Source organism: Herpailurus yagouaroundi, unplaced genomic scaffold (assembly GCF_014898765.1).
Source record: "Herpailurus yagouaroundi ecotype Mexico unplaced genomic scaffold, PumYag 197, whole genome shotgun sequence".
Classification (NCBI taxonomy): Eukaryota; Metazoa; Chordata; class Mammalia; order Carnivora; family Felidae; genus Herpailurus; species Herpailurus yagouaroundi.
In genome coordinates this window covers 27964488-27991611 of record NW_024412428.1, presented here as the reverse complement: position 1 = coordinate 27991611, position 27124 = coordinate 27964488, and the positions used below count along the sequence as shown (strand labels likewise).

At 41.3% G+C, this 27124-nt stretch overlaps 1 protein-coding gene across 7 annotated transcripts in view; it reads left to right on the top strand.

Moving 5' to 3' along the window:
- DGKH (diacylglycerol kinase eta) overlaps positions 1–27124 on the top strand; it is a 179468-nt gene that overhangs the window by 66636 nt on the left and 85708 nt on the right. For 3 of the 7 annotated variants that reach the window (XM_040448539.1, XM_040448537.1, XM_040448538.1), the window contains exons 3-4: positions 13635–13745; positions 15806–15886. In XM_040448539.1, the coding sequence (XP_040304473.1) occupies positions 13635–13745; positions 15806–15886 (192 nt within the window). Of the gene's footprint in view, positions 1–13634; positions 13746–15805; positions 15887–24081; positions 24541–27124 lie in introns of those variants that run through there. The other 4 variants (XM_040448541.1, XM_040448543.1, XM_040448544.1 and 1 more) reach the window with 4 other exon arrangements.

Genomic DNA, 27124 nt, shown 5'->3' with positions numbered 1-27124 from the left:
CACATTGAAAGTAGAGATAGAACTTAATTTTAGCAATTAATAAACAAAATGTCACAAAATAACCAGTCTCAGGAAGGTAATTTATATCTATAGCTCTTCTCAAGAAAATTACAAACCAATATAAGGGACAAAATACTTTGGTTAAAACTAGATGGTTTAGGGGTGCCTTGGTGGCTCAGTCGGTGAAACATCTAACTTCGGCTCAGGTCATGATCTCTCAGGTTCATGAGTTTGAGCCCCACATCGAGCTCTCTGCTGTCAGCATGGAGCCCACTTCAGATCCCGTCTCCCTCTCTCTCTGCCCTTCCCCACCCATTTTATCTCTCTCTTTCTCAAAAATAAACTTAAAAAAAACAAAAGAACTAGATGGTTTGTTGGTAAAGAGGGTAATTAGAATATGCTGGGTAATCTCCATGATTTTGCTTTAGAATGCATTAATTTACATTTAAATATAAATATCCCAAATATTAGAGTTAATAGGATTTCAAATAAAATAATGAAGATATTTTGCATGTATTGAAAATTCTCAGAATACCTCAGTAGGCACGAGGAAATGATAGGCTCGTCATTCTGTTTTCCGGTGCATGTCTTCTCTCGATTTCTTGAAGAGCAGACCTGATCCCTTCTCCGGGTCTGGGCCTGCTGCAGCACGACTGGCTTTTGTTTGCCACATTGGATTTTTTCCTTTTTAGACAGGAGTAGTGGTGGAATGCCTTTTCCATCATTGGATTGAGCGCAGCAGGATGAAAAAACTGCACACCGAGAGACCCATTTTACAGTGTTATGCCTCACTTGACCTGACAACACTGGAGGGTTATGCTCCGGGTATGTGATGGATGACCACACTACATTTACCCAGACAACCTGAGTCAGAATGTGTGTGTGTGTGTGTGTGTGTGTGTGTGTGCGCGCGTGTGCGCGCGCATGTGTGTGTTACATGTATAATTAATTCTGGTAAAATTGAAACCGATAGAGTGTATATTTTTCTGAGAATACAAATAAATAAAACTATTTCACAAACTTCTAGAAAATTAAATATCAGGATTTTGTTGTATGAATGTTAAATGTCATTATATTTAAATGCATGTAATCATTTTGCCTCCCAGCTCGTGAACTGGATTTCATGGAGCTGTAGAACTCCTCTGAGGTACCCCAGAATGAGAAGGCTGAGCTGGTCACGTTCTAGGTTACTTCCTCAAAGCGCCCCGTCACGTGTCCTCAGATTATTCTGACACGCAAAACTGCTTGAGGACAACTGCTCCCAGGGGCAGCTTATAAAAAGGGAACTGTGTTGTGTTACACACTATTACATTATCATTAAACACTAGTTCTAGAAATGCACCCTGTGTCCACTGTGCTGTGAGCTGGGATACCCCTCTCTTACTGCATCATCCTCTTGCTGAAACATCCTCTTTGTAACCACTTCAGCCCCCCTGCCAGCATTTGCTTCCTTGGCCGGGTCAGGCCAATGTTGGCACATGCCTTGGGCGGTGGTGCAGGCTGGAGGCATGTTAGGGGACGGGGGAGGATAAGCAGGTGGGCAATTCCTGTGTCCCCTCCCCCCCAGCCCCCTGTTACCCAGCACATGGTAGTGTCCAGTGCAGATCCCAGCTCTTCACTCTTTATCTTCTGCAAGTCAAATCTGTTTTCTCTCTGAATGATGGTTGAGTAGAACCTGGTCTCCTGTGGGCAGTTGGCTCTCAAGAGGAGGAAGGGGAGAGTTGGAGTGGGTTAATAATGTTCCATCATTAAACCCAAATTACTCCCCCAATCTCTGCTGGAGCAGAGCCAGTGGGGATGCAGAGAGGGCAGGAGTGGCTTATTGATGGGACTCTACACACAGAGAAGGACATGTTTGAAGTGTAGAGTTTCTACAAATTATTACATAAATATTGTGTATGTGAGTGTTTATTAACCCTGACTGATGATTAGAGTTACCAAGAGAGCATTTAATATATGTGAGTTTCTATGCCCTATCCAAGATCAATTGAATCAAAACCTCCCAGATGAATAGAGGTTCTTAATGTCCATAATGTTCTCCATGTGATTCAGATGACCAGCCAGATTTTAGAACAACTGGTGTATTTAATAGAGCTTAATGTAATATATGTAGATTCCTTTTAATAAAAAGGCTCAAATTTATTTTGAAGTTTACTTATTTATTTTGGCAGAGAGAGAGAGAACATACATGCCAGTGGAGGAGGGACAGAGAGAGAAGGAAAGAGAGAAGGAGAGAATCCCAAGCAGTCTCCACACTGTCAGCACAGAGCGTGAAGCAGGGCTCGAACCCATGAACCATGAGATCATGACCTGAGCCAAAGTCAGACGCTCAACCAACCAGGCCTTCCAGACGCCCCTCAAATTTGTTTTTAAGGAAGTAGGAAATCTATGGTAGAATAAAATTCCAACGGGGAAAGAAGGATACAAGGCACAAAACCCAAAAGGGTCCAGAATCAAGAGGAACTGAGGGAAATTTTGGAGGCTGATAGAAGAGCCAGCCTTGAAGCAGTTTAACCCATGACTGATCAAAGAGGTTGACAGACTGAATCAGAATGAGATCCAGTGGCTGACCTTCCAAAACTGTGAGAAGAAGGGCAGTAATCCTTCAGTACAGCATCTGGCATGTTTGTGGAGAATGGTAGTTCTTGCTTTATAATCACACAAAGACTACTTAGAAGGGCTAATAAAAGAAAAAAAAATGTTTTGATAGGAAACACAATCCATTAAGTTGAGACCTATGATGAAGGTAGACTTGTAGTTTCAGAGATGTTGGGTCAAATGAGTGATGTGTGTTTGACCACCTTTCAAGCCAAATGATGTAAGTTCAACTCTTGGGTAAAATATGGGAGGCTAGAGAATCTATTCCAAGTAATAGTTGGTTTATACATTTCTTAGGCATGTCTGCCTTGTATGCCACCCAAACACAAGGTTAGCGCTGACAAGATAGATGGCCTTCCTTAAGAATGATGAAATGGTAGTGGATAAAAACAGAATGACTTTCGATTTGGAAAAGAAAGAAAAAAGAAAGAATAGTCAACAACTAAGTGCTTGTATTTGCTGCAGGGACATTTGCAAAGGAGAAAGATGGCCACAAAAACAGCTCGTCTGGATCCAGCTCTCAGAATGCTGGCAAGGTTCCTGCCCAGACTCTCCCTTAAGAGCCCTTAAGAAAACATACAGTTCAAGTTTCCTTCATTCATTCATGTGTCCCCATGAATAATTGTTAGGAGCTATTCTCTGTGCAAGGAAGTGTGATAAGTGCTGGGGCTACAGTGATGAATATAGTGGGGCTGGCCCTGTTACTCCACTCACAGGCCAGTTGGGAACATAGATACAGCAGTTCGGTTGACTCAGCTAATTGAATTTTGAGTGCCAGTGGCATCCAGGTGGCATTATCCAGTAATCGTTGCCATCTTTTCTATTCTTACTGGACTATTCTTAGACCAATAGTCCAAGAAGTAAGACACTGATTGTTTTTTAACACAGTGATATTATACAGTAGCTGTAAACGCTGCTCCATTATTAAGTACCAGTACATGATTGCATCATGTTCTTATGTTTAATGTTTAGAAAGCTTTGCGCATTTTGGGACTGGAAACTTTATGTGATTAAACATGGTCTTTGTGGAAGTGGTTCAAAATCCACAACTTGCCAGACATGTCACCAAAATGATACTATAGTTGCTCCTGAAAAATGGCTCAGATAAAGACAGAAGTTCAGATAGACCTGGAACCCTTCAGTGATTCTTGGTAGAGGCGTTTCAGAAATTTGTGGATGTATTTTTTTTCTTCACCCTAGTGCTTTTGGCATAGTAAGCGTTACTAGCCAGCAATCCTACAACACACTAGCCAGGTTAAAAGTTCCAAGGATTGTATTCAGATATCCTACAGGGTATTATTATGGGCAGACACTGTTTATAATCACCAAGCTTAAAACTTAATGTCATGCAACACAAAATCTTGAAATATTGCTACAAGGTATTAATTTTCCGGGTATATAACTACTATGTGTAAAAAGGGAAGCTTATAGCTCAGTTTGTGATCAGAACTTTACCAGGAGCTAATTACAACTTCAGAAAATTATGTCCCTGGTTGCCATACTATTCACTTCTGTATCAGCTGGCATTTGCTGTTGGTGCATTAATGGGGATTTTACGTACAGGTGCAATCCTCTCTTTTCTTTGTTATGTCTGCCACTGTAGTCTTTTGCACACGGATGCACACATTGCTTTATGTTACTCTTTAAAAATGTCTCATTTATCCCTTAGGATACGATATTAATTTTTTTTACTCTCTTTGGAATTCTTCATCTCGTTAAGGTTTTTACAAAATACAAGGCTCGGACACAATTGTCTACGTCCACCACGCACTAGAATAAAATAAGTGGTTAGTGCACCCACATGCACACACGCACGTGTGCACACACATTCTTTGTGTGATAATTTTTCTCTAAGCATCAGGCCCTTGTTCAGGAGTGTTATCTCTTTATTTAACTTGTGTCAGTCCCAGTTAAAACACCTTTTCCCCCAAGTGTGACCTACTAAAATAGTACCTTACTGACAACGCTTTATATTATTTTTATATAGCATTTGGGAGTTTGTGAAAGGTATTTCTCCGTACAGGGCAGGTGACCTTTATCTTCACCTTACAGATGGGGAATTTCAGTTCATAGGTGTTGTTACTTACTTGTGGTCACAAAGCTAATAAATGGAGTCAGAAGTGGAACCCAACTTGGGGCTCTCTTAGGAAGTCAAGTCTATCTTTTTTGTACTTTCTGCCAGCATATTGACTTGCTGGACAGAAAAATTGAAATCCGTTTCTCCATTGAGTTCCCCAAGTTCTTACTGAGGGAAAAATATTTTAATCCTTTTAATTTCTTACTTTGTGTTTCCTGATTACTCAATAAATTGATTCACATGTATTATTAATGTCAAGGACAGGACTATATGGAGGATGGAAAAATAAATAAGATGCAGGAGAGAGACACAATTTTTTTAAAAATTCCCGAACATGATTAATGCTATAGATTGATGTGTGAGCATAGTGCTCTGGGCACACCTAGGGTGTGATGGTGGCCTGAGCCTCAAAAGATGACAGTATGCAGTGGGGGTTGCAAGAAAAAGCAGAGGACAGGATGATGAGTGGAAGGAAGAACTTGTGAAAGAGGCTGGACATAAGGAAGCATGGGGGATTTGGGAATTAGCGAGTGCTTCTCGTTTACCCTGCTGTCAGGTGAATTTAAGAGGATGCCTGGGGGCGCCTGGGGGCGCCTGGGTGGCGCAGTCGGTTAAGCGTCCGACTTCAGCCAGGTCACGATCTCGCGGTCCGTGAGTTCGAGCCCCGCGTCAGGCTCTGGGCGGATGGCTCAGAGCCTGGAGCCTGTTTCTGATTCTGTGTCTCCCTCTCTCTCTGCCCCTCTCCCGTTCATGCTCTGTCTCTCTCTGTCCCAAAAACAAATAAACGTTTGAAAAAAAAAAAAAAAAAGAGGACGCCTGAAGAGGAAGCTGTCCAAGGAGGTGGGTCCCTTACGGAAGGAAGAGGCTGTGTGCCCAGCTCACAGGGCTGGGTTTATACTGTGGGCAATAGGAAACCACTGGACATATTAAACCAACTTTGCTGGCACCAAATCTGTTCTTCCTGGATAATTCTGCCCACAGTGGGAAGAATGGACTAGCGGTGGGAAAAATCGAGAGTGTGGAGGACATTTAGGGGACTGTTGAATTGTAGAGACATAGAGGAGCTGGAAACAAGGCAATGGCAGGAGGAGTGGAAAGAGACGGACTGAAGAAATGAAACCTTCCTCTAATAAATAATGCTTCTGATGGGGACTGATGTTAGCCAAGATAATATCTTGCCATACCAGTTTTTAATTTAAAAAAATTTTTTTTAATTTTTAATTTTTTAATTTTTTTAACAGAGAGAGAGAGTGTGCAGGGGAGGGGCAGAGAGAGAATCCTAAGCAGGCTCCTCGCTGTAAGCACAGAGCCCGACACGGGATTCACTCTCACCAACCGGGAGGTCAGGACCTGAGCTGAAACCAAGAGTTGGACACTTAACCGACTGAGCCACCCAGGCACCCTGTCATACCACATTGTTAAAGAACTGTGTGTGCTTTCATATCCATTGTCTCACGTGTCATCATAGCACATAGTGATATACAGGTACAGGTATTATTTCCAACTTAGGGATTAAAGTCTGTAAAGCTAAAGAGACTCACCATTAAAGAAAGTCAAACAGACTCACTATGTTATAGGTTCTGCCTGCCTATAACACCTACCCATAACACTTATAGGTGTCCACCCAGGAAGGCATAGACAGCTTTCCTGGAGCTTATGTAACAAAATGGATAAGGAAATGTTGGCGCCAGAGAAAAGTTCTCTTCTCGGGGGGATGGAGCTGACAGAAGTCACAAGAGACGAGGGAGGGAGGTGCCTGGCTGGCTCAGTCAGTAGAACACGCAACTCTTGATCTCTGGCTTCTAAGTTCAGGCCCCACCTTGGGGGTAGAGATTACTTAAAAATAAAATCTTTAGAGAGAAAAAAGATGGGAGAGAAGTGGTGTGAAAACTCTCTCAAACCACATCTTAGTCTGTTCAGGCTGCCGTAACAACAAATGCCACACACTGGGGAGCTTAATCAACAAATTCATTTCTCACAGTTCTGCAGGCTGGGACATCCAGGACCAGGGCACCGGCAGATTTAGTGTCTGGTGAGGGGTTGCTTCCTGGTCCATAGATGACCGTCGTCTCGCTGCACCCTCACAGTGGCAGAAGGAACTCTCTGGGGTCTGTTGTATAAGGGCACAAATCCCAAAGGCCCTACCTCATAATACCATCAAATCGAGGGTTGGGATTTCATTTTGGGGGGGGGGGGGCATACAGACATTCAGTCCATAACAACAAATTTTATTATTACCATTTCTTACAAGAGAAGTTAAGGGGTCATGTAGGGACACCATGAGGAGAAGCAGAGATTCTTCTGGAATTTTTGAAGACATCTGTAAGCGATGAGTCATCGCTGACATTTCCATTTCACTATATCAAGCTTTTCACCACACCTATTTGATGGCCAAAAAAGTCAGCATACGAAAATGTGCACTTATCAGATAAATCAGGCAGTAACTGATTTTTCGAAAATTCTTAGCTTTACAAAAAGACTCATTGAGTGACTGACTCAGTTGTGTTCTCCTCGGGATGTGAAAGTGGTGTTCCGTCCAAGCAGCTTCAACTTGTGACACACAAGTGTTGCTGAAACTTTAGGGGAACTCTTAGAGCACCGTGTCTGTGAATGACTTAAAAGAGAAATTACTTTTGTTTGCTATAAACCGGGAGCACGAAATGAACAATTCCACAGTTTTGAGACATGAGGCTGCAGGCCATTTTAGAAAGCCAGCTAAACAAGAGACTTTTCAACTTAAAGTTTATCTCATTGAAATAATTTTTTCAAAGCCAAGTTTATTTAACCTTTTTAAAAGTTTTACTTATTTACTTTGAGATGGAGAGACAGGGAGGGATGGGGAGGGGAAGAGAGAGGGAGAGAGAGAATCCCAAGCAGGCTCAACGCTATCAGCCCAGAGCCCAACTGGGGCTCAGTCCCATGAACTGTGGGATCATAACCTGAGCCGAAATCAAGAGTCAGCCACTTAACCAACTGAGCCACCCAGGCACCTCTGACTTTTTGTTTTTAACATCTACAAGTTGGGTTATTGGTATATAGTCAAGTCTACATGTCTTCACTGATTTTTCATACGTGTTAGATATTACTAAACTAGTATCTGCCAGAGTATACAACTAAATGTCAATTAAATGTAAACATTTCTAAGCCCGTTTTTGAGGGAGGAGAGAGTTTATCCCTTACCCTAGAGATTATGAACAAAATAAAATTAAGATGTAATGCTTAATTTTAATAGGCTCTTAATTATAACTGTCTGGTCGTAACTTTCTTGTATCTGTTACTAACCTCAAGTAGTTACTCTAGTTGAGCATTAACATTGAACATAATAAATATTGTGATCTTAAAGAAAGAGTCCCTGTTTGTTCTCTTAGTGTATGCACTATTTTGAGATTTCTGGAGCCACGCATGTTTTTCTCTGAACCACACTTTGATAATATGATTATATGTTCTAGGACTGTTGCAAATTAATCATTTTTTTGTTATGCTGCTTCTTTTATCAGAAGTGTTTGTTTAAGTAGCCGCATATAAACAGATGTTTATTTTGAGGATTGACTTTCATGTGAATAACTGCCTTCTAGTTAAGTATTTTAAATCCCATCTCTTAAAAGTAAGTAAGCTAGCCTCAGAATGTTCTTTCTTTTTTCGTTTTTAAGAATTTAAGATGGACTGTGTAACATAAAGAAGTTTGTAAATGCGTGAAGATAAGGATTATGTCTTACACATGTCTGTAACTCCTCCCCCCCCAACAGCCTCACACACTGCAGATTAACCCATGCTTATGCAAGATTTAAAGAACAAAAAGTGATGTAGAAAAAGCTACATCTTTGCTTTGAAAGTGATGATGTAGGGATCATCTCTGAATTTAGCAGTATCCTTAAAATCAGGGTAGATAGACATTTTCCTATCCCTCTTCCCATCTCTCCCCAGCCCTCACCCAGGGAGTGCATCTGGGACCACATACACCTTTGTGCACTGTGTCTGCTGTTTTTATATACATGCAAAGAATCAGGTTCAGATCTGCCAAATGCTGGAAAACGTGAAATCATTTCCGGGCACTATCTCGGTTTTCCAATTCTTTTGTTCTTCTAAAATACAAAGTTCTCTTCCATGCTATTTTACATTCAGCTAAAAGTTGTTCAGTGCAATGTTTACAGAGGCCCTAAGGTGTTGGCTAATGCGTTAGATGGTGTGAGATGCAGTCTTGCTCTTGGGAGGTTCACACCATGGTTGGCCACAACCTGTAAATCGACGCCATTCTGTGTCATAGATGCTGCTATACAAATAGGGTAAGGGCGCCTGAGAGGGCAAACGTGGGAGTAGTTATTTCTTTCCTCCTAAGGGTCAGAGAAGCCGTCACGGGGCACTGGCACGGATCAGAGTTTTCCATGAAGAGGAGCTTTCAAGACAGGCAAATTGAGGACAGGACATTTAGGGCAGAGGGAGGAGCATGAGCAGGGGCGGTGATGAGGTTGGGGAGCTCATGCAGGGTGTTCTTTGATACATACAGAAGTTTGGGCTTTCTGTTGCAGGCAAAAGAGAGTCAAGCTTTGGTATATTCAGGTTTTCATTTTAGAAAATCACTCTGGCGGCGCCTGGGTGGCGCAGTCGGTTAAGCGTCCGACTTCAGCCAGGTCACGATCTCGCGGTCTGGGAGTTCGAGCCCTGCGTCAGGCTCTGGGCTGATGGCTCAGAGCCTGGAGCCTGTTTCCGATTCTGTGTCTCCCTCTCTCTCTGCCCCTCCCCCGTTCATGCTCTGTCTCTCTCTGTCCCAAAAATAAATAAACGTTGAAAAAAAAATTAAAAAAAAAAATAAAAAAAAAGAAAAAAAGAAAATCACTCTGATAACCAGGTGGAGAATGAAGTAGGGTATTTATGCTTTCCTCAGACAGTGCTTCTAGAATATAAATAGAGCAAACATGGAGTTTTCTTCCTCGTTGCTTTAAAGGAAACTTTGTAAGAAATCCCGATACATTCGCTTACAGAACAAATGATTTGTTCTTTAGGTAAGTTATCTTTTTACAGCATTTCAGTGCTTTGTGTTCAGATTTAAGAATTCCGACTCTCTCCCCCGGGCGACACCAGATGAATTCTGACTCTCTCCCCCGGGAGCAATACCATATGAATTGCGACTCTCTCCCCCAGGCAACACCAGATGCTACGGCAGTACAGTAAAGCAGCTCACTGCCTCACTCTTCCTGCCCCTTTCTCTCTCAGGCTTTCCCATCGAGTTGCCCAAGCCAAATGCTTAGACATTTCGTTGGCTCTTCTCCTCTCTGTTGCCTTTTAGGCCAATCAGTAAGTCCAGTGGATTCTGCCTCCAAAATAAAATTGCTGTCCTTGCCTTCTTCTCAATGATGCTACCACCTGCTCTCGATCTCCAGCCCCTCTCCCTGGGACATTTCCTCATTCTCGCTCTCCTGCTTCAACCATTTCACTAGCTTTTTGCACTTAGAATAAAAAGCGAACTCCCCGTTGTGGCCACATCTTCTGGCTCTTATCTCCCTGAACCTCATCTCTGGACGTTCTCCTTCTGCTCCAGCTGTTCTTTGCCCTTACGGTGGCCTGGAAACACTTCTCTTCTTCCAAGAAGCTCTTAGGATTTGGTGCCTGGCAAATACTCCCTGAACTTAATAGCATAATGATATCATAATTATAACACTTTCTGCCATTTATTGAATGTTTGCTGTAACCCAGACAGTGTGCTAAGTGCTCTGCAGCCATTACTGTATAATTAAATTAGATGCAACAAGCTTGTGAAGTAGGTATTATTATTGCTGTATTTCAAGAGGGGAAATTAGGGCACAGAGAGCTGAAGCAACTTGCCCACGATCCTATTTTTGGTGTCTGATGGAGCCTGGCTTGCAGTCTGTCTGTCTGACTCCAAACCGAGCTCTTTGGTACGAAGTTTCAAAAATATTTTGTTATCATCAAAATTTACAATTCCTAAAATTTTTGATAAGCATAGAGAAAGTCAGGTGAAATGGCATCCAACTATTTCATTAAACTGTTTAATATCTTTAACAGTGATTTCACTTATCACATGAGTTTGTATGGAAATTTACGTGCATAATAAGGTGAGACATTTTGCAAAACAAAGATTATTATGAAAGTAGCAGCTATTTTTAATTTTAGAGTTTCAACATGTAAACATCTTGTTTGCAGGGCACCTGGGTGGCTCAGTCGGTTGAGCTTCCGGCTTCGACTCAGGTCATGATCTCACGGTTCATGAGTTCCAGCCCTGCGTCGAGCTCTGTGCTGACAGCTCAGAGCCTGGAGCCTGTTTCAGATTCTGTGTCCCCCTCTCTCTGCCCCACCCCTGCTTGTGCTCTGTCTCTCTCTGCCTTTCAAAAATGAATAAATATAAAAAAAAATTTAAAAAAAAATTACAATTCCTGGAAGACAATCTTAGAGCAAGCTATAGAGAACATCTCATACTGAAAGTGAAAGTAAACGTTCATATACCTTAACTACCTTATTGGTGGCAACAGATTTTTCTCAGTATTTTATGTCTCGTTAATAATAAAAGATGGTATGGCACAGAAATGGGGAGTAAACTCTGGAGTCAGACAGACATGTGTTTAAACTCAGTACCTGCTCTTCATTCATATAGATCCTAATATCGTGTGTGCTGAATGATATTTTTGGCACTTGAGGTATATCAGTGGGCAGTCCAGTGAGATGGGTTTTTAAACTTTGGTTCTATGAGCTGTTTTTGACTTGGAGACTCACTATAGCATTTTATGAATTCAGTATAAATGTGACCCTTCCTGGACCCCACCCCAGTGGAATCTATTTGAGTCAGTCCTGTGACGTGTCTCCTAAGAACATTCTCAGAGCAAGACTAAAAGTTCAATTTGCTGTAAGTGTAATTTCCTTCTTCCTTCCTTTCTTCTTTCCTTCCGATTAAAATGAAGCATTAAATTTAACTTTATTAGGTATAATAAACTCAGGTAACTTCTACTCTAATAGAGGTAGCACAATAAACGTAGTACGTGCGAAAATTACATTATATGTTAGAAGAGGAAAGTCCTTTGTGTGAGGGAGTAAATAAGATGAGGGAAAATCAGGGGAGCTCGTTGTGGTATTAAATAAGAGGTCAGTGAGGTGGGTCTCACTGAGAAGGTCAAAGACTTGAAGGAGGTGAAGGAGTTGCTCAGATGGATATCTGAGGGAAGGGTGGCCCAGGAGGAGGGAGTAGGTGGTGTCCAGACCTAAGAGGAGCATTGATGGCAGCTTAAAAACAAAGCACCATTGTGGACAGAGGGGAGAAAGGGATGGAGAGATACTAGATGAGGCCAGAGGGTTCTCAGGGTCTTGTTGGTGATACTGAAATGAACTTCATACACGAGGCATGTGGCCACAGGGGCTGGCCCAGAATCACAGAGCCCCTGCCCACCTCCTCCAGCCACAACTCTTGCTGCTCTATCGCTGCAAACCCTACCCTGCGTTTATAACCGAAAGTCCTTTGAAGATTTCCCAAATATGCATGCTGTTTTAAGCCCTTCTACTTTGCACACACCTCAGGTACACATTTCCATCCCTTGTCATTCTGATAAACTCCTTCAAAACCCACCCTGAGCCCTCTGGACTTTCTCTGGACCACCATGCATAGTGATTTGACTGTGTGTTTGTTACAGTCACACACAGCTAATGATAACATGTGATGAGCGCTTACTGTATGCCATGCAATAAGTCTTCTATATGTTTTTTTTTTAATTTTTAATTTTTTATTTATTTATTTATTTATTTCAATGTTTATTTATTTTTGGGACAGAGAGAGACAAAGCATGAACGGGGGAGGGGCAGAGAGAGAGGGAGACACAGAATCGGAAACAGACTCCAGGCTCTGAGCCATCAGCCCAGAGCCCGACGCGGGGCTCGAACTCACGGACCGTGAGATCGTGACCTGGCTGAAGTCGGACGCTTAACCGACTGCGCCACCCAGGCGCCCCAAGTCTTCTATATGTTTTTAATGCATTCCTCACAACAACCCTCTAAGGTATGCCCTGGTACCATCCCCATTTTATAGATGAATAATAAAGGCATGAAGAAGTTCAGTAACTTGCCTAAGATCATTCAGCCACTAAGTGGTGGCCTTAGGAGGTACACATAAGGTTTCTGGCTCTAGACCCCATGCTCTTAATCATTACATTATATTGCCCCTCTACGTTGTCCACCATTATTAAATACTATATATGAGGCAATGTATACATCACACTTGACTGTAAATATTAGTTTGGTGTATGTGTCTCCTATATTATTTGTGACTATTTGGAGGGCAGGGAACCATGTCAAATTCACCTTAGCTCTTTGGGGCTTTGCACATGCTCTGCCTTGGTTGAGTCGAAAGAAGAAAACATTCTCTCATGTAATTTGTAAGACCTGGGAAATAATATTCAAAATGTCAATGATAGGGTGTCATTAACTCTGAATTTTCCTTTTTTTTTTAATGTTTATTTTTATTTTATTTTATTTTATTTTATTTTTAATTTTTTTTTTAACGTTTATTTTTGAAACAGAGAGAGACAGAGCATGAACGGGGGAGGGTCAGAGAGAGGGAGACACAGAATCTGAAACAGGCTCCAGGCTCTGAGCTGTCAGCACAGAGCCCGACGCAGGGCTCGAACACACGCAACGTGAGATCATGACCTGAGCCGAAGTCGGATGCTTAACCGACTGAGCCACCCAGGCGCCCCTTTAATGTTTATTTTTAAGAGAGTGAGAGAGACAGCGTGCAAGCAGGGGAGGGCCAGAGAGAGAGGGAGACACAGAATGAGGAGCAGGCTCCAGGCTCCGAGCTGTCAGCACAGAGCCCGATGAGGAGCCCGAACCCACGAATTGTGAAATCGAGACCTGAGCCGAAGTCGGACACTCAACTGACTCAGCCACTCAGGCACCCCTGAATTTTACTTGGTTTTGAATTTGATTTTCATCATGTTGTTATGCTTCTGTTTCTCCCCAGACCAGTATTAAAGAGGGACAGCTATTGAAGCAAACCAGTTCTTTCCAGAGGTGGAAAAAGCGTTACTTCAAACTTCGAGGCCGTACACTTTATTATGCAAAGGACTCAAAGGTAATTTGGGAGAATATTACTTGCAAGCGCTTGAAGTTGTGAATGGATTAAAAATTTTGGTTCTGTAAACTTTTTGTCTTAGTGCTCACGATAGCCTTAACTGTTCTGTGCATTTAGTATGAATGTGATCCACTTTGGACCAAATCCCAAGGGAGTCTATTTAAGTCAATTTCGTGGCATGTCCACAAAGGACAATCTTATGGGAAGGTTCTAAAGTAGTTTTCTTTCTTCCTTTCCGCTTCCCTTACAATTAAAGTAAAACTTTAAGTGTAAAGTTTATTAAATGTAATAAACTCAAAAATGTTGGGTTTCCCTCTTTTCTTGCTACCTTTTTACCTTATAAATCTTTCCCTGACCATGAGAGAGAGGATTGCTATAGTTGCTAAGAATCCATACTCCAATTTCAGACAAGATTCGTATCCCAATTCCAGCACATTCTAGTGGAGTGGCTGTGGGCAGCATGTGTTGTTCTGGGGAGGCTTAAATGAGATAATACAAACAATCATTCCATTGTGCTAGCAGTTAAGAATAAAAACCACAGTGAAATAGAATCAAGGCTTTAAATGATTGTTACATAACAGTTGAATAAAATAAGAGTGATGTGGTTGGGTAAGAAAAAAATGAGTAATGATGAGCTTCCATTTAAAACTGACATTTTAATATTCCTTGAGAAGTTAACATTAAGATGTCTTGCTGCTGTCTCACTTGGATAATTGATAATTTCCATATTAAAAACTGTATGTTTCTGATATAATTAGAGTTATATACCAGGAGATAAAATCAAATATGCAAACAAACCTAATTCTTGGTCTGTGCAGCTGTAGAAGTAATAACCAAACCAAGTAATTCTATTTTAAAAGTCGTTATGTTCTAGGTTGTCCCTGATCTGGCTCCATGCTGACTTTTCACATTCATCTCTAGGGAAGCATTGGCCATTTGACAGCCTTCGGCCTCGCCCCATGTGTACCATCGGCAGATGACTTTCCCTCTGTCTCCACTTGATGAAACTCCCTGCTTTCTTTAAGATCCCCTCAAATATTCTTACTCCATCATTCATGAGAGCAAGAGTTCAAGTGTCTTCTGCTGGAGAAATTATTTGAATTTCATAGTATTCTGTCGGATTTCTTCTTTTCCACTTTTAATAGTCTCTCTTGCATTAAAATGGGTTGTGTCTGTTTCTTCTCCTATGCTAGATTTTAAGTTCCTTCTGGTCAGGGAACAAGTCTAACAGGTTGGTTGGAGTGAAGTAGACTCACAAGTGCCCTGGAGATCTTGGGGGTGGTGGCGGAAGCTATGAGAGGACGGTCCCTTGTCTGCAGCCCCAGACGTATGCTGTCATCCCTGCCCTGCTGCAGGGACGCGGAATGAGTGCGAAAATGGCCAAATGACCCAAAGTGGGACGGATACGTTCATTTACTAGAATCTCCTAATCTCCAAATGGAACACTAATATTAAAGATTCCGTTTCTCTGGAGTTTTTCTCACAGGAACTTTTTTTGATTGAAACCATTTTTAAGAGTACAAAGGAAACTTCCATTTTATATTTGCAGAGCACATTCACCTTCTCATCTGAACCCATGTATGGATGAGGAAAATAGGGTTCAGAAAGTTCAGGAACTCACCATGATCCGACCCAGGACTAGTTCTCATTTCTCACTTAGCAAATGTGGGAAGGAGGATGTTTGCCTGCTGGCAAAGTTGTTACAGGCCGTTTGTTGCGTGTCAGGAGGTGTTGCTTTGTGTGTACGTGTGTGTGACACAGTTAGGAGGTTCCCCATAAATTATGCTTCTAGAGGGCACACAGCATTTTGCATTGAAACACTGTGCCAGGGTTCTTTAAAGACCTTCCCAGTTTGTGATTTAAGAGTTAATTGTGCTTCATGGTTTTACTCACTCTTCTTAAGAAACGGCAAAGTGTCACGAATGACTTTCCTTTCCTTTTCTATTCCTAATTCCTGACATCGCTTCATAGTCATGGCCCGATAACAACAACAACAAAATTATTGACGAGCATTGAGTTAGGTTTTCATTTAATGTGTTTGTGTTCTTTTTCATTAACAGTCTCTGATATTTGATGAAGTCGACCTCTCAGATGCCAGTGTAGCTGAAGCAAGCACCAAAAATGCTAACAACAGTTTCACGGTATGGTTCTATTCTGCTGACTCCCTTCTCAAAAGTCATAGAATGACCTTTCCTAAACAGGTACAGAAAGTCCTCTTAGTTACCAACTGTGTGTCAACTGTTGTGCGTTGGAATTCCTGCCAACTCAATACACTTGATGAGTACGTTGTGTACCCAATACTTTTCATGATTGTTTGGGTCAATAAACGAAGATATTAAATGTATTTTTTTTTTAAGTATTTACAGTGTTTTCCATTTTGGACCTTTTAGTTTTTGTGCTTTAACATTTTTACCTCTTTTAAGTTTATTTATTTGAATTTTTTAATTTTTAATTTTATTTTAGAGAGAGCACAAGTTTGGGAGAGGGGCAGAGGGAGAGAGAGAGAGAGGGCGAATCTTAATTTTTTTTTTTAACATTTATTTATTTTTTGAGATAGAGAGCATGAACGGGGAGGGTCAGAAAGAGGGAGACACAGAATCTGAAACAGGTTCTAGGCTCTGAGCTGTCAGCACAGAGCCCGATGCGGGGCACGAACCCACGGACCATGAGATCATGACCTGAGCCAAAGTCGGATGCTTAACCGACTGAGCCACCCAGGCGCCCCGAGAGAGGGAGAATCTTAAGCAGGCTCCACGCTTAGCAAAAAGCCTCATATGGGGCTCGATCCCACGAACCTGGGATCATGACCTGAGTTGAGATCAAGAGTCAGACACTCAAAACTGAGCCACCCAGGTGCCCCTCACTTCCTTTAAATGTAATACTTTAATTCTGTTGTTTATGAATATTCAAAAAGGAATGTTTTTTCCTTCTGTTCTACTTTTGCTCTGTTGCTGCAGTTCAGGTGGTTGCTATAGTTCAGGCCTTCACTTATTCTCACTTAAGTAATTCATTTGATAGCTACTTAAGAGGTAGCCTCGGTTTCAGCGAATTCCTTCCCGATTACAAATCACGTTGCCGGAAGGAACTCACTGGCTCGCTGTTGCCCGTCAAGTGGCGTTTGCGGCTCCAACCTAAAGTCTCATAAAATCACGCCTCGGCGTTCTCGTGTTCCTGAGACTCTGTCCTCGTGCAGCTCCCTGGTCCAGCCTTTCTGTCTGTGCTCGGGCTTTTCCCGTTCCCTCTGGCTCGAATGATCCCTCCTCCTTCTGTAGCTGTTGGAATTCTGCCACTTCTGCAAAGCGTATCCACGTATCTCAATCTTCCTGTGCTTCTTTCATTCAAAAAATATGATTTGAATACCCACTGTGCGCTAGTCACAATACAGTGCAGTGAAGTCCATCTGGGGTACTTTTTATAACTTCATATTCCTAGGCCCTCTAAGATGCACTGCTCTTGCTGTGTTCTTGCCCCCTGCACACTCCCAGCCCCTGCTCAAGAAGCTACCACTACTGACAGAGGCGAGCTGTGTCCCTCTCCCAGGCATGCCAGGGCAGGGAAGGCAGACAGATGAACAAACACAGAGCAGTGCCGCGGTAGAGGTAAGCACTGGCAGGGGTGGGGGTGGGGGAGGAAGCAAATGCATTCAGATTTAGCCATATTGATTTATGGGCACGTGGGATAATTCATGGTGTAAATATTCCTGCCCCTCCCCCTTCCCCAGGGAGAGTTTAGTTTGAGGAGAGGAAAGCCAAGAATAGAATCCTGGGAAAATGTTAAAATTTCAAGTTGGACCAATAAAGACAGAGCACTCGGAAGTATACGAGGAGTTTTAGAAGGTGATGATGTTAGGAAAAGCCTGTGGAAGATAGTTTTAGGACGGAAGTTGCAGACATCAAATACTGCAGAGAGGTCAAGTCAAAGGAGAGATGAAAGCGTTTATGGAATTTGTTACCTTGGAGGTGACTGGGTCACACTGATGGGAATGACTTCAGGGACCGGGTGGAATGCATTAGGCTGCACTCCGGAACAAGGCGGGAAGGCAGGGAGGCCGGGGTGGATTGCTGGTTTGAAAAGCTTGGCTGCTAGAAGGAGAACAAGTATAGCTAGAAGAATGTTCAGGCTTGAAGAGAATTCTGGTTTTGTTGTTGTTGCTTTGCTTTGTCTTTAAAATGGGCTTTGAGTGTGTATGAAGAGAGAAAAGAAGTGTTAGACTCAAAGTTGGAGTGTCCAGGAAGTAGGGGGAGAATGGACGGAGCATGACTGCCAAATAAGCTGAAGGGTGTGGGAGCCAGAGCTCATGTAAAGATCAGCATTGATTAGGAGACAGAAAGTTTATGGAGTTAAGTGTGTGCGGGAAGTTCATTCATCTCAAACCTAAATACTACTGTTTTCTTCATGAAATTGAAGACAGGGTCATCTGCCCTGAGTAAGAGTTTAGGTGGCTTTGGAGTCGCTTCTGTAGAAAATGAGAGTTGGCACTGAACAGGGACCTGTAGTAGATTATGAGGTGGTAAATAATGTCTAGCAAACATCGAGGTCAAGTTTAATAATGCACCTTATTTCCATGCCTTTCGCATTTTCTTTAGGATGGGGAGAGGGAACAACTAAATTGATCCAGGGTAGATGGTTTGTAGGATGTATCAGACAGAAAGGTAAAGGGATTATTGGATGTTTGAGGGATCAATAACTCATCCATCTTCCCTTCTGTGTTCTCGGTTCTTGAGAATAAAACGTAGGGAGTGAGGGACGGCTTTATTCATGGCTGAACAAGACCCAACAACCATTAAGTACAGAGCTTCTGATAAATTGTTGCTTCTTTTTCCTTCCTCCCAAGTGAAGGTGGGGTAGGATGATGAACCACTTGCCTTCCCTAGTAGTCCTCTCTCCTCTGTGGACACTGGACGCTCATGGGGGAGTGGACAATAAGAGTTTCCCCCCAAAAGGGATCTAGAATTTAGTTTGAGGGGCGCCTGGGTGGCGCAGTCGGTTAAGCGTCCGACTTCAGCCAGGTCACGATCTCGCGGTCTGTGAGTTCGAGCCCCGCGTCAGGCTCTGGGCGGATGGCTCAGAGCCTGGAGCCTGTTTCCGATTCTGTGTCTCCCTCTTTCTCTGCCCCTCCCCCGTTCATGCTCTGTCTCTCTCTGTCCCAAAAATAAATAAACGTTGAAAAAAAAAAAAAAAGAATTTAGTTTGAAAGAGGGTTCCAAAATTTAAGATTTGGAAGATAGAACAATTTCAGGTAAAGATGAGGTCCAAGGTGTTGGTGTATATAAAGGTAAAAGGAAGTGAAAAGCTTGAATTTAAGAGAAGTTATTCAGATCCTTTGCATAGCTCTTTCTTGGCCTACAAGTACATTCAATCTCTCCTGTTGTATCTTTTTTATTATAGAACTCACTATATTCTGCCTTTTTATTTAATTAGGTACTTATGTTTATTATCAGCTCCCTGAGGACAGAAACTCTGTCATGTTGTTTTACCTCATATTAACTTACCCATAAGTATTTGTTGATTTAATTAATAAGATGAAAGTTTATTTTACACATGAGAAGACTTTTGGTTGAAATATTTTCAAGAAATTTGTCCACTCAACCAAACGTTATTCCTGAAGTTTGTTGGTCCAGAAATGGGGAGACTAAAATGTTAGGCAGATTGCTTAGAGTCTTATAGCAAATCAGTTTGGTAGAACTTTCTATGGCATAAAATAGAATAAGAGATAGATTTTCAACCAATAATTGGCAATCCTCTCTATCTTTAAATATTTAAATATCCTACCTTTCTGGATTGCATTGACTGCTATTAATGCTGTTATTTTAGCTAGTTCATGTCGAAGGTTAATGGTGTAGTTTGGTGGTATTATGGCTAGAGAATACAGGAATGGCCACATTCAGCTTCACTACAGCCATGCCTTGAAGTCCCTAAGGATGATATATTGACAAGGGACAATAGTAAATGGAAAATCTATAATTAGCAAATGGAAAATGGAAATGCAGTGCTTTGCCTGAAAACCCAATGCCAAGCTCTCTAGTAGAACGGGTCCTAGAGCACTGTTTTAGAGACCACAGCAGAAACTGACTTAACATGAGAGGTTACTCAGCATCATTTCTGCCACATTCTGTGGCTTACGAGTGAGTCACTAAGGCTGACTGAGCTTCAAGGGAGGGAACATAAACACCATGAGCATTGCGTCACAGGACTTGTGGACATGGTTCAGACCTGCCTACTTGATGGTTACTTTTCCTTCCTTGCACAGTCCTGTGCTCCCATCCTTGGAGTGAATAATTTTCTTGGTGATTTTTTTGTTGGTTGTCTTAGTCACCTCAGGTACATGTTAGTTTTCAATTGCTTTGTAACAAATTACCACAAACTTTGTGGCTTAAAACAACGCCCCTTTGTTAGCTGACTGTTTCTGTTGGGCACACAACATCACCAAATTCCTTTCCTCCGGATCTCACAGTGTTGAAATAAACAGATTTTTAAATATATACAGATATGTGTATGTACACATCCATACATGCATATTTAGCCCTAAAATTGGGCTAATTTTAACCAAGGTTGGAGTTTCGGGTTTTACATGTGTCTTCTGCAATAGACGGCAGTGACAATAACAACAAAAAACTGAAAGCATTTTCCGTGACATTAGGTGTCAGTGATGTGATCAGGGAATGGAAAAGGACAACCCTGACAGCCTTCTTGGCAATTTATAATCCTTCAGGATTCATTAACGTTCATCACGAATTTATGTGTAGTTTAAGTTCTACCATAGCATGTCTACAATTGTGGCATCTACGAGACGTTCTTAATTTTGTCGTTCATTTTCTAATTGTCTCATTTCCTTCCTTTTTTCTTGTTTTATTGATTTCTGCATGGTGTTCTGGTGTTTTATTTCCACTTTCACGTTTTAATTTTAACACACCACTGTGCTGTAGGCAAAGGTGTTCTTCTCTTAGACCGGAGAGAATTGACTTCCCCTTGGTCACACCAGTGCCTCCTGGGGAAGGGTCCCAGCCCTCCTGATGCATAAGACAGGGTGCTTCCTTCTCACACAGTGTTCTTTCCATCTGGTTAGTCTTTGCCCCTGTTCTCTCTCTCTTCTCACCTCCGCTGCTCTGTTTGTCTCTTTCTCACTTACCATGATGCGTATATCCCGGCTTTTTGTGACTTACTCGGTTGCAGACTTTAGACCGTGAAGTCGAACGGTGTGGGTTTGTGTCCTGCTTGGCCCTGTCTAGTTACGTGACTTTGGACAAATGAGTTCACCTGTAACTGAGGACGGCGATGGAGCCCGCCTCATGGGGTTATGAGGATTAAGTGAAATGTGATAACACATCGCAATCCCCAGCCCAGTGACGAGCACATATAGTTTACCAAGCGCTAGTGGCTGTCATAACCCTGAGGTCATTATCCCCACTGTGCGCTTCACAAGTGGAAGCGTGTTGCCAATTCCCAACAAGTTTGGGAATTTTGAAGGAGTATGTGGATGAACTTTATCTTGAGAAAGCGTCCCACCCTGCCTATGTTTCAGAGGTGCAGTGAAGATTTATCTCCACTGTTACCTCATATTAATAGGTTATTCGGGAAAGCAACTGTGCTATAATGGATGAAATTTCAATCATACCTTGTTATATAGATGTGTATGATAAAGAACAGCTTTTTAATGATTTGAAAGCCATCACAATCACATTTATACATTAGGCTTTTCAAAATGTGTTGTCCAGGGGCGCCTGGGTGGCTCAGTCGGTTAATCGTCCAACTTCGACTCAGGTCATCATCTCACGTTTTGTGGGTTCGAGCCCCGCATCGGGCTCTGTGCTGACAGCTCAGAGCCTGGAGCCTGTTTCAGATTCTGTGTCTCACTCTTTCTCTGACCCTCCCCTGTTCATGCTCTCTCTCTGTCTCAAAAATAAATAAATGTTAAAAAAAATTTTAAAAAAAATGTGTTGTCCAAATGACTGCTTTGATTACATTTTAATGTCGTTTAGGCTACATCTTAAATGAGTCATCATTTTTAAGGAAATTATTGTATGACATTGTTAACACTTTTTATGGAAGTTTGTAAAGAAAGCTTTTTGAATTTTTTTTTTTTTAACTAGAAAGAAATACAGAGGCAATTTATTTGGTTTATCTAACTACCCTGAACATTTTCAGTGAGCTATCTGTGGGTGCATTTGGAATCTTGCGGTTACTGCACACCCATGCTGGCTTTTCTCGGTTGTGTAAAACACAGAAACCATGTGGTAGCATTTATTTTTAGAACTAAATGAGCACTGGAACAAAGAGTCATTTTAGTTCAGGGGTCACTTGCCACTGCAGACATGACTGAAAGTTGATTATCATTAGACTTGATTCCTCCAATGAAGTTTCAAAAAGTAGGCATAAAAACCAATACAGAGAATATAATGTTTATGGCACATAAAATGCTGAAAATTATACATTCATAGTATAACTGAAATGAGCAGCTGTTTAATGGGAGGGGAAAATGTTCTTAAGAATTTGTTTACTTTTTTTATTAAAAAAAGGTTTTTTTAATGCTTATTTTTTTAAATTATTTATTTATTTTTTTATTTTAAATATGAAATGTATTGTCAAATTGGTTTCCATACAACACCCAGTGCTCATCCCAACAGGTGCCCTCCTCAGTGCCCATCACCCACACTCTCCTCCCTCCCACCGCCCATCAACCCTCAGTTTGTTCTCAGTTTTTAAGAGTCTCTTATGTTTTGGCTCCCTCCCTCTCTAACCTCTTTTTTTTTCCTTCCCCTCCCCCATGGTCTCTGTTAAGTTTCTCAGGATCCACATTCTATCCACATAGAATGAAAACATATGGTATCTGTCTTTCTCTGTATGACTTATTTCACTTAGCATCACACTTTCCAGTTCCATCCACATTGCTACAAAGGGCCACATTTCATTTTTTCTTGTTGCCGTGTAGTATTCCATCAACTGATGAAATGGATAATCCTTATTTATTTTTGCGAGAGAGGGAGAGAGAGAGATCACGAGCAGGGAAGGGGCAGAGAGAGAGGGAGACAAGGAATCCGAAGCAGGTTCCAGGCTCTGAGCTGTCAGAACAGAGCGTGACATGGGGCTCGAACTCATAAACCATAAGATCATGACCTGAGCCAAAGTCGGATGCCCAACCGACCCAGCCACCCAGGTGCCCCAGAACTTGTTTCTTTAATGTGTACTTTTTGTTGATTCTGGTTTCCCCTTAGCTTCCTCTCTATTACAATTCAGTTCATCTTCTCTCTTAAGAGAGATATCAGATCCTTTGAACCTAAGGAAGTGTCAGTTTACTTTTATCCACTAATACCTCAATCTTCAATTACAAAGGAAGGAATGAAAAGTTATTTTTATGTCATCTGTGAATGCATGTCACAAAACAGGTGTTTAGATTATCATCTAAATAAATAATCACTTAGATAAATAAGTTGCCTACTCTGATGATAATATTTACTATAACTACAATGTGCCGTCTCGAAATGCTGATAATTCATTCAGTTAATTATATCAGTCCTGGTAGGTAGTATTATGCTCTCCATTTTATAGATGACAAATCTGAAATGGAGAAGCAACACCTAATACATGTAAATAGTGACAATCTGAACCCATCCAGGTCATCTGGCTTCAGTCTGTGCTCTGACCACTCTGCCATTGTGACTCTTTGTTGTGGAGTTATTTTTTTATTGTTTTAAATATTTATTTATTATTTTGAGAGACAGAGAGAGAGAGAGAGAGAGAGAGAGAGAGAGAGAGAGAGAGAATCCCAAGCAGGCTCTGCGTCACCAGCTCAGATGGCAGATCTCACAAATCTTGAGATCATGACCTGACCTGAAATCAAGAGTTGGATGTTTAACTGAGTCACCCAGGTGCCCCATTTATTGTGGAGTTTTAAATGAGTTTGGTCAGATAGTATTCCTATGTTTTTTTTTTATGTTTTCGGTTGCCTCTTCTCCTCCAAGTCAATCACAGAATTTTCTATAGCATTGCCTGATATACTGCTAAACACTTGCTGGTCATACTGCCGATTTAGAATACTATATTTTATTTGGGGCACTATATTTTGAATAGAAATGTTGATCAAGAGCTCCCAGAGGAAGGCAACCCATATTATACAAAGGTCTGGGAATCGTGGGATTGACTGACTTTAGAGGCCACTTTCTATCTGAAAGATTTGGGGAAATGACATCTTTTTAATATGTGATGGATTCTCATGTCTAAGAGGCAGTCGACAGGTTTTATGTTACTGCAGTGTGCAGGAGAAAGATTCACAGTTGAATTCACAGAGGGACAATTTTAGCTCTACTTAAAAGAGAACTTTCTAACATGAGTCATCTGATAGAACAGGCCTCTTGTGAGGTAATGCCTCTGTCCATTATTAGAAATCTGTAGCCCTCTCATTCCCTACGAACTGGAAGGGGCCTTCAAGAACAGAGTTCTCAGAGCGGACTCAGGTTCAGAGGGCTGAAATGAATTTCTCAAGGTTGGGTGGCTGATAGCTATATACAGCTAATGTAGAATTTGGGGCTCCCGGCTCTTGGGGTTTGTTGGGAGTAGGCAAGGAGTGGATTTAGAGATTCCCAGGCACTTTGCACACACTGTCTCATTCTACCAAACAGCAAGAGCTAAGTGACCATCCTTCAAGAATGCTGTTGGAGAGACCTTTGCATGGTGTGTGTATGTGGCAAGGAGTGAGGGGAGATGGTGGGGACTGAAATTTCTTGCATACCCAAAGACTGTCTTCTTTACCACTGGATCCCCAGGGTTAACACAAGGCCTGGAACAGAGGGGAAAGACAATAAGTATTTGTTGAACGAAGGAAGGAATGTGCTGTTGAATGAATGAATGATAGACCCTAGTTTTCCTTTCAGAGAAATGTGTCATTTCAAGTTTTAGCTTAAAGCACACAGTTTCCTCATTTCTCCTCAATGATGACGGATTATAATATACCCATAAATATTTGTATCCTCGTTGAACTCTTTACATCATGACCAGATGATGTTTATGCTAACAATGAGTCTTAAAAACACGATTCTTGCCTGTGACTGATGATTGCAGTGGTCTCAAAATTATCTGATGCCTGATAATGGCAAACCACATATTTTTTATGTCTCTGTGGCTAACCTATTTTATAGCGCTCTAAAATGATACCACATTAATGCAATCTGAGTGGTTGTTTTGCCTCTTAAAATTGACTTATATGTAGTATAGATGGCTTTATACTATGAAAGCTGATAATTTAAAAGTGGAGTTTGAAATTTGCATTCTTTTTTCTCTAACTTGGACATCAGGCTTTTAGAAATGAAATGCGTTATCATTGTTTCTGTAAGTACATCATGTTTATCTTTTCATGTAACGACATAACGTCTTTTCCAAGAGTATAGCCTAGAGAAATACTTCTTTAAAGTTATTATGAGCTTCCTCAGACCAAAGTTCTAGGCAGCAAGAAACTATTGGTCCTTTTGTAGCTAAACTAAAAACTTGGAGTGCTCTGTTTGTTAGGCTCATAATGTAAGAAAAGCTATCAGGGCAAACCTGCTAATCCTTCTCCCCTTGAGAACCTTTGTAGGAATTTAGAGTTGCTGTTTTGTGCAAGTAGATTGTTGTTCACGTGAATATGTTTCAGGTTGTACATGCCTTTTCAGGATGGATAAAAGCATGCCTACCACCAAGGACTCACAGGTCTGTCCTCAAAAGTGCTACTGAAAAACCTCCAAAAGACTTTAACCTGAGGTTTACTACAATATGACCAAGATACACACTTCACAGGATAGATTGTAAAGAAGGTTTTTTAGGTCCTTGGGTTCATCAGTGGCTTCCCTGCCCACACTATCCAGAATTAGCAGAGGTCATGAAAGGTACTGTTTATGTATGCCAAGGCATATGGACAAGGCTACTTACCCACTGCAATAGCACAAGATTGGAAATACCCCAAATGTTTAAGTTAGAGACTGGTTGAAATGAATTATGAAATATTTCACAGAGTACAGTGTTATGCAACCGTGAAGAAGAAGGAGTCTGCTCTGTGTATAATAATGCACACCGAACTCCAAGTTGTGATCAGTGTGAAAAGCCAGATGTAGAACAGTGAGCATGTGTAAAATGTTACTCTGTGTTTGTTACTCTGTGCTTGTTTGTGTGTATGTGCAGGCAGCTATACATTTAAACCTTGAAAGATCGTATATTTGTTGTATATACAGAGCATTTCTCTGGAGAGATATGTAGAAGCTGACAGATATATGCCTTCAGGAAGGAGACTTGGTAGCTGGGGGCAGGCTTGGGAGGGAGATGTATTTTTCGTCCTAAATATATTTTGAACGTTTTTGTTTGTGTCACAAATCCTTATTACTTATTCAAGAAAAGTTCTAAGTGCTACATGAGAGCCCTTTCTGGCAACTTCTCATCAGATGCATTTGACAAGAGTTATGGATTTAGCAGGAAGCCCATGTTGGACACTGCTCTACTGTTCAAGCAAACCATCATAAAGGCCATCTGTAACGGGAGGGAAGGAAGAGGTGCATGAGAGATCTTGTGGGAAAGACTGGAGAGCCATGGCCAACAGGAAAGGAAGGAGGAGAGGAGGAAACTAACATAGAGTTGTTGAATTTGGGAGGACTGCTATATAAATGATGCCTTTAATTACGGGTAGAAAACAAGAATACAAGTAGGCTTGTGGGGAGTGAAAAGAAGGCACTGTGAATTAGACACTGAGAATTTGAAATGATGGTAAGGTATCTTGGCAATGTCTAGTAGGCAATTGAAAGATGCTTTAAAAACTATTAAAATGGCTTAAAGTACTCCTTTGGTATCATGTTCATGGCTCTTTGTAAGTTTCTAGCATATCCAGTGTCTTCTCTATTCCTTAAGTATGATTGTGGTGTAATGGAAAATTTAGGTTTTGGAAATGTTTTAGTTTTGTGGTGACTGGTACAAACAAGATAATTATTTTGTTTTGAACTTTCCCGTTACATATGTGTTCTGTACAAAGCAATTTACGGTTACAAACAAATAGAGCTTGTGCCAAGGGAATGAGGCTAATGCTTTGTTCCAATCTCTGGTACATTCTGAAAATATTAAATGTGTGGTAAAAATTTTAATGTGTCCATTAACTAGTACTCATGGCTAATTTACAGCAGAAGTGTGTGTGATAGCTTACATAAATAATTTCTAAAATCACTGTGATCCTTGTTATTGTGATTACTGCTAAGAAAAAACCCTCTCAGTTTCCAATGTACAGTGTGATACTTTCCAATACTATATATGATTATATATCTTGTCAACATTTTGTTTTGTAAAGGTGCCTGGTTTGCAGACACCTATCTATGTTAGCAAATTTTCTCCTTCTCCTTCTCCTTCTCCTTCTCCTTCTCCTTCTCCTTCTC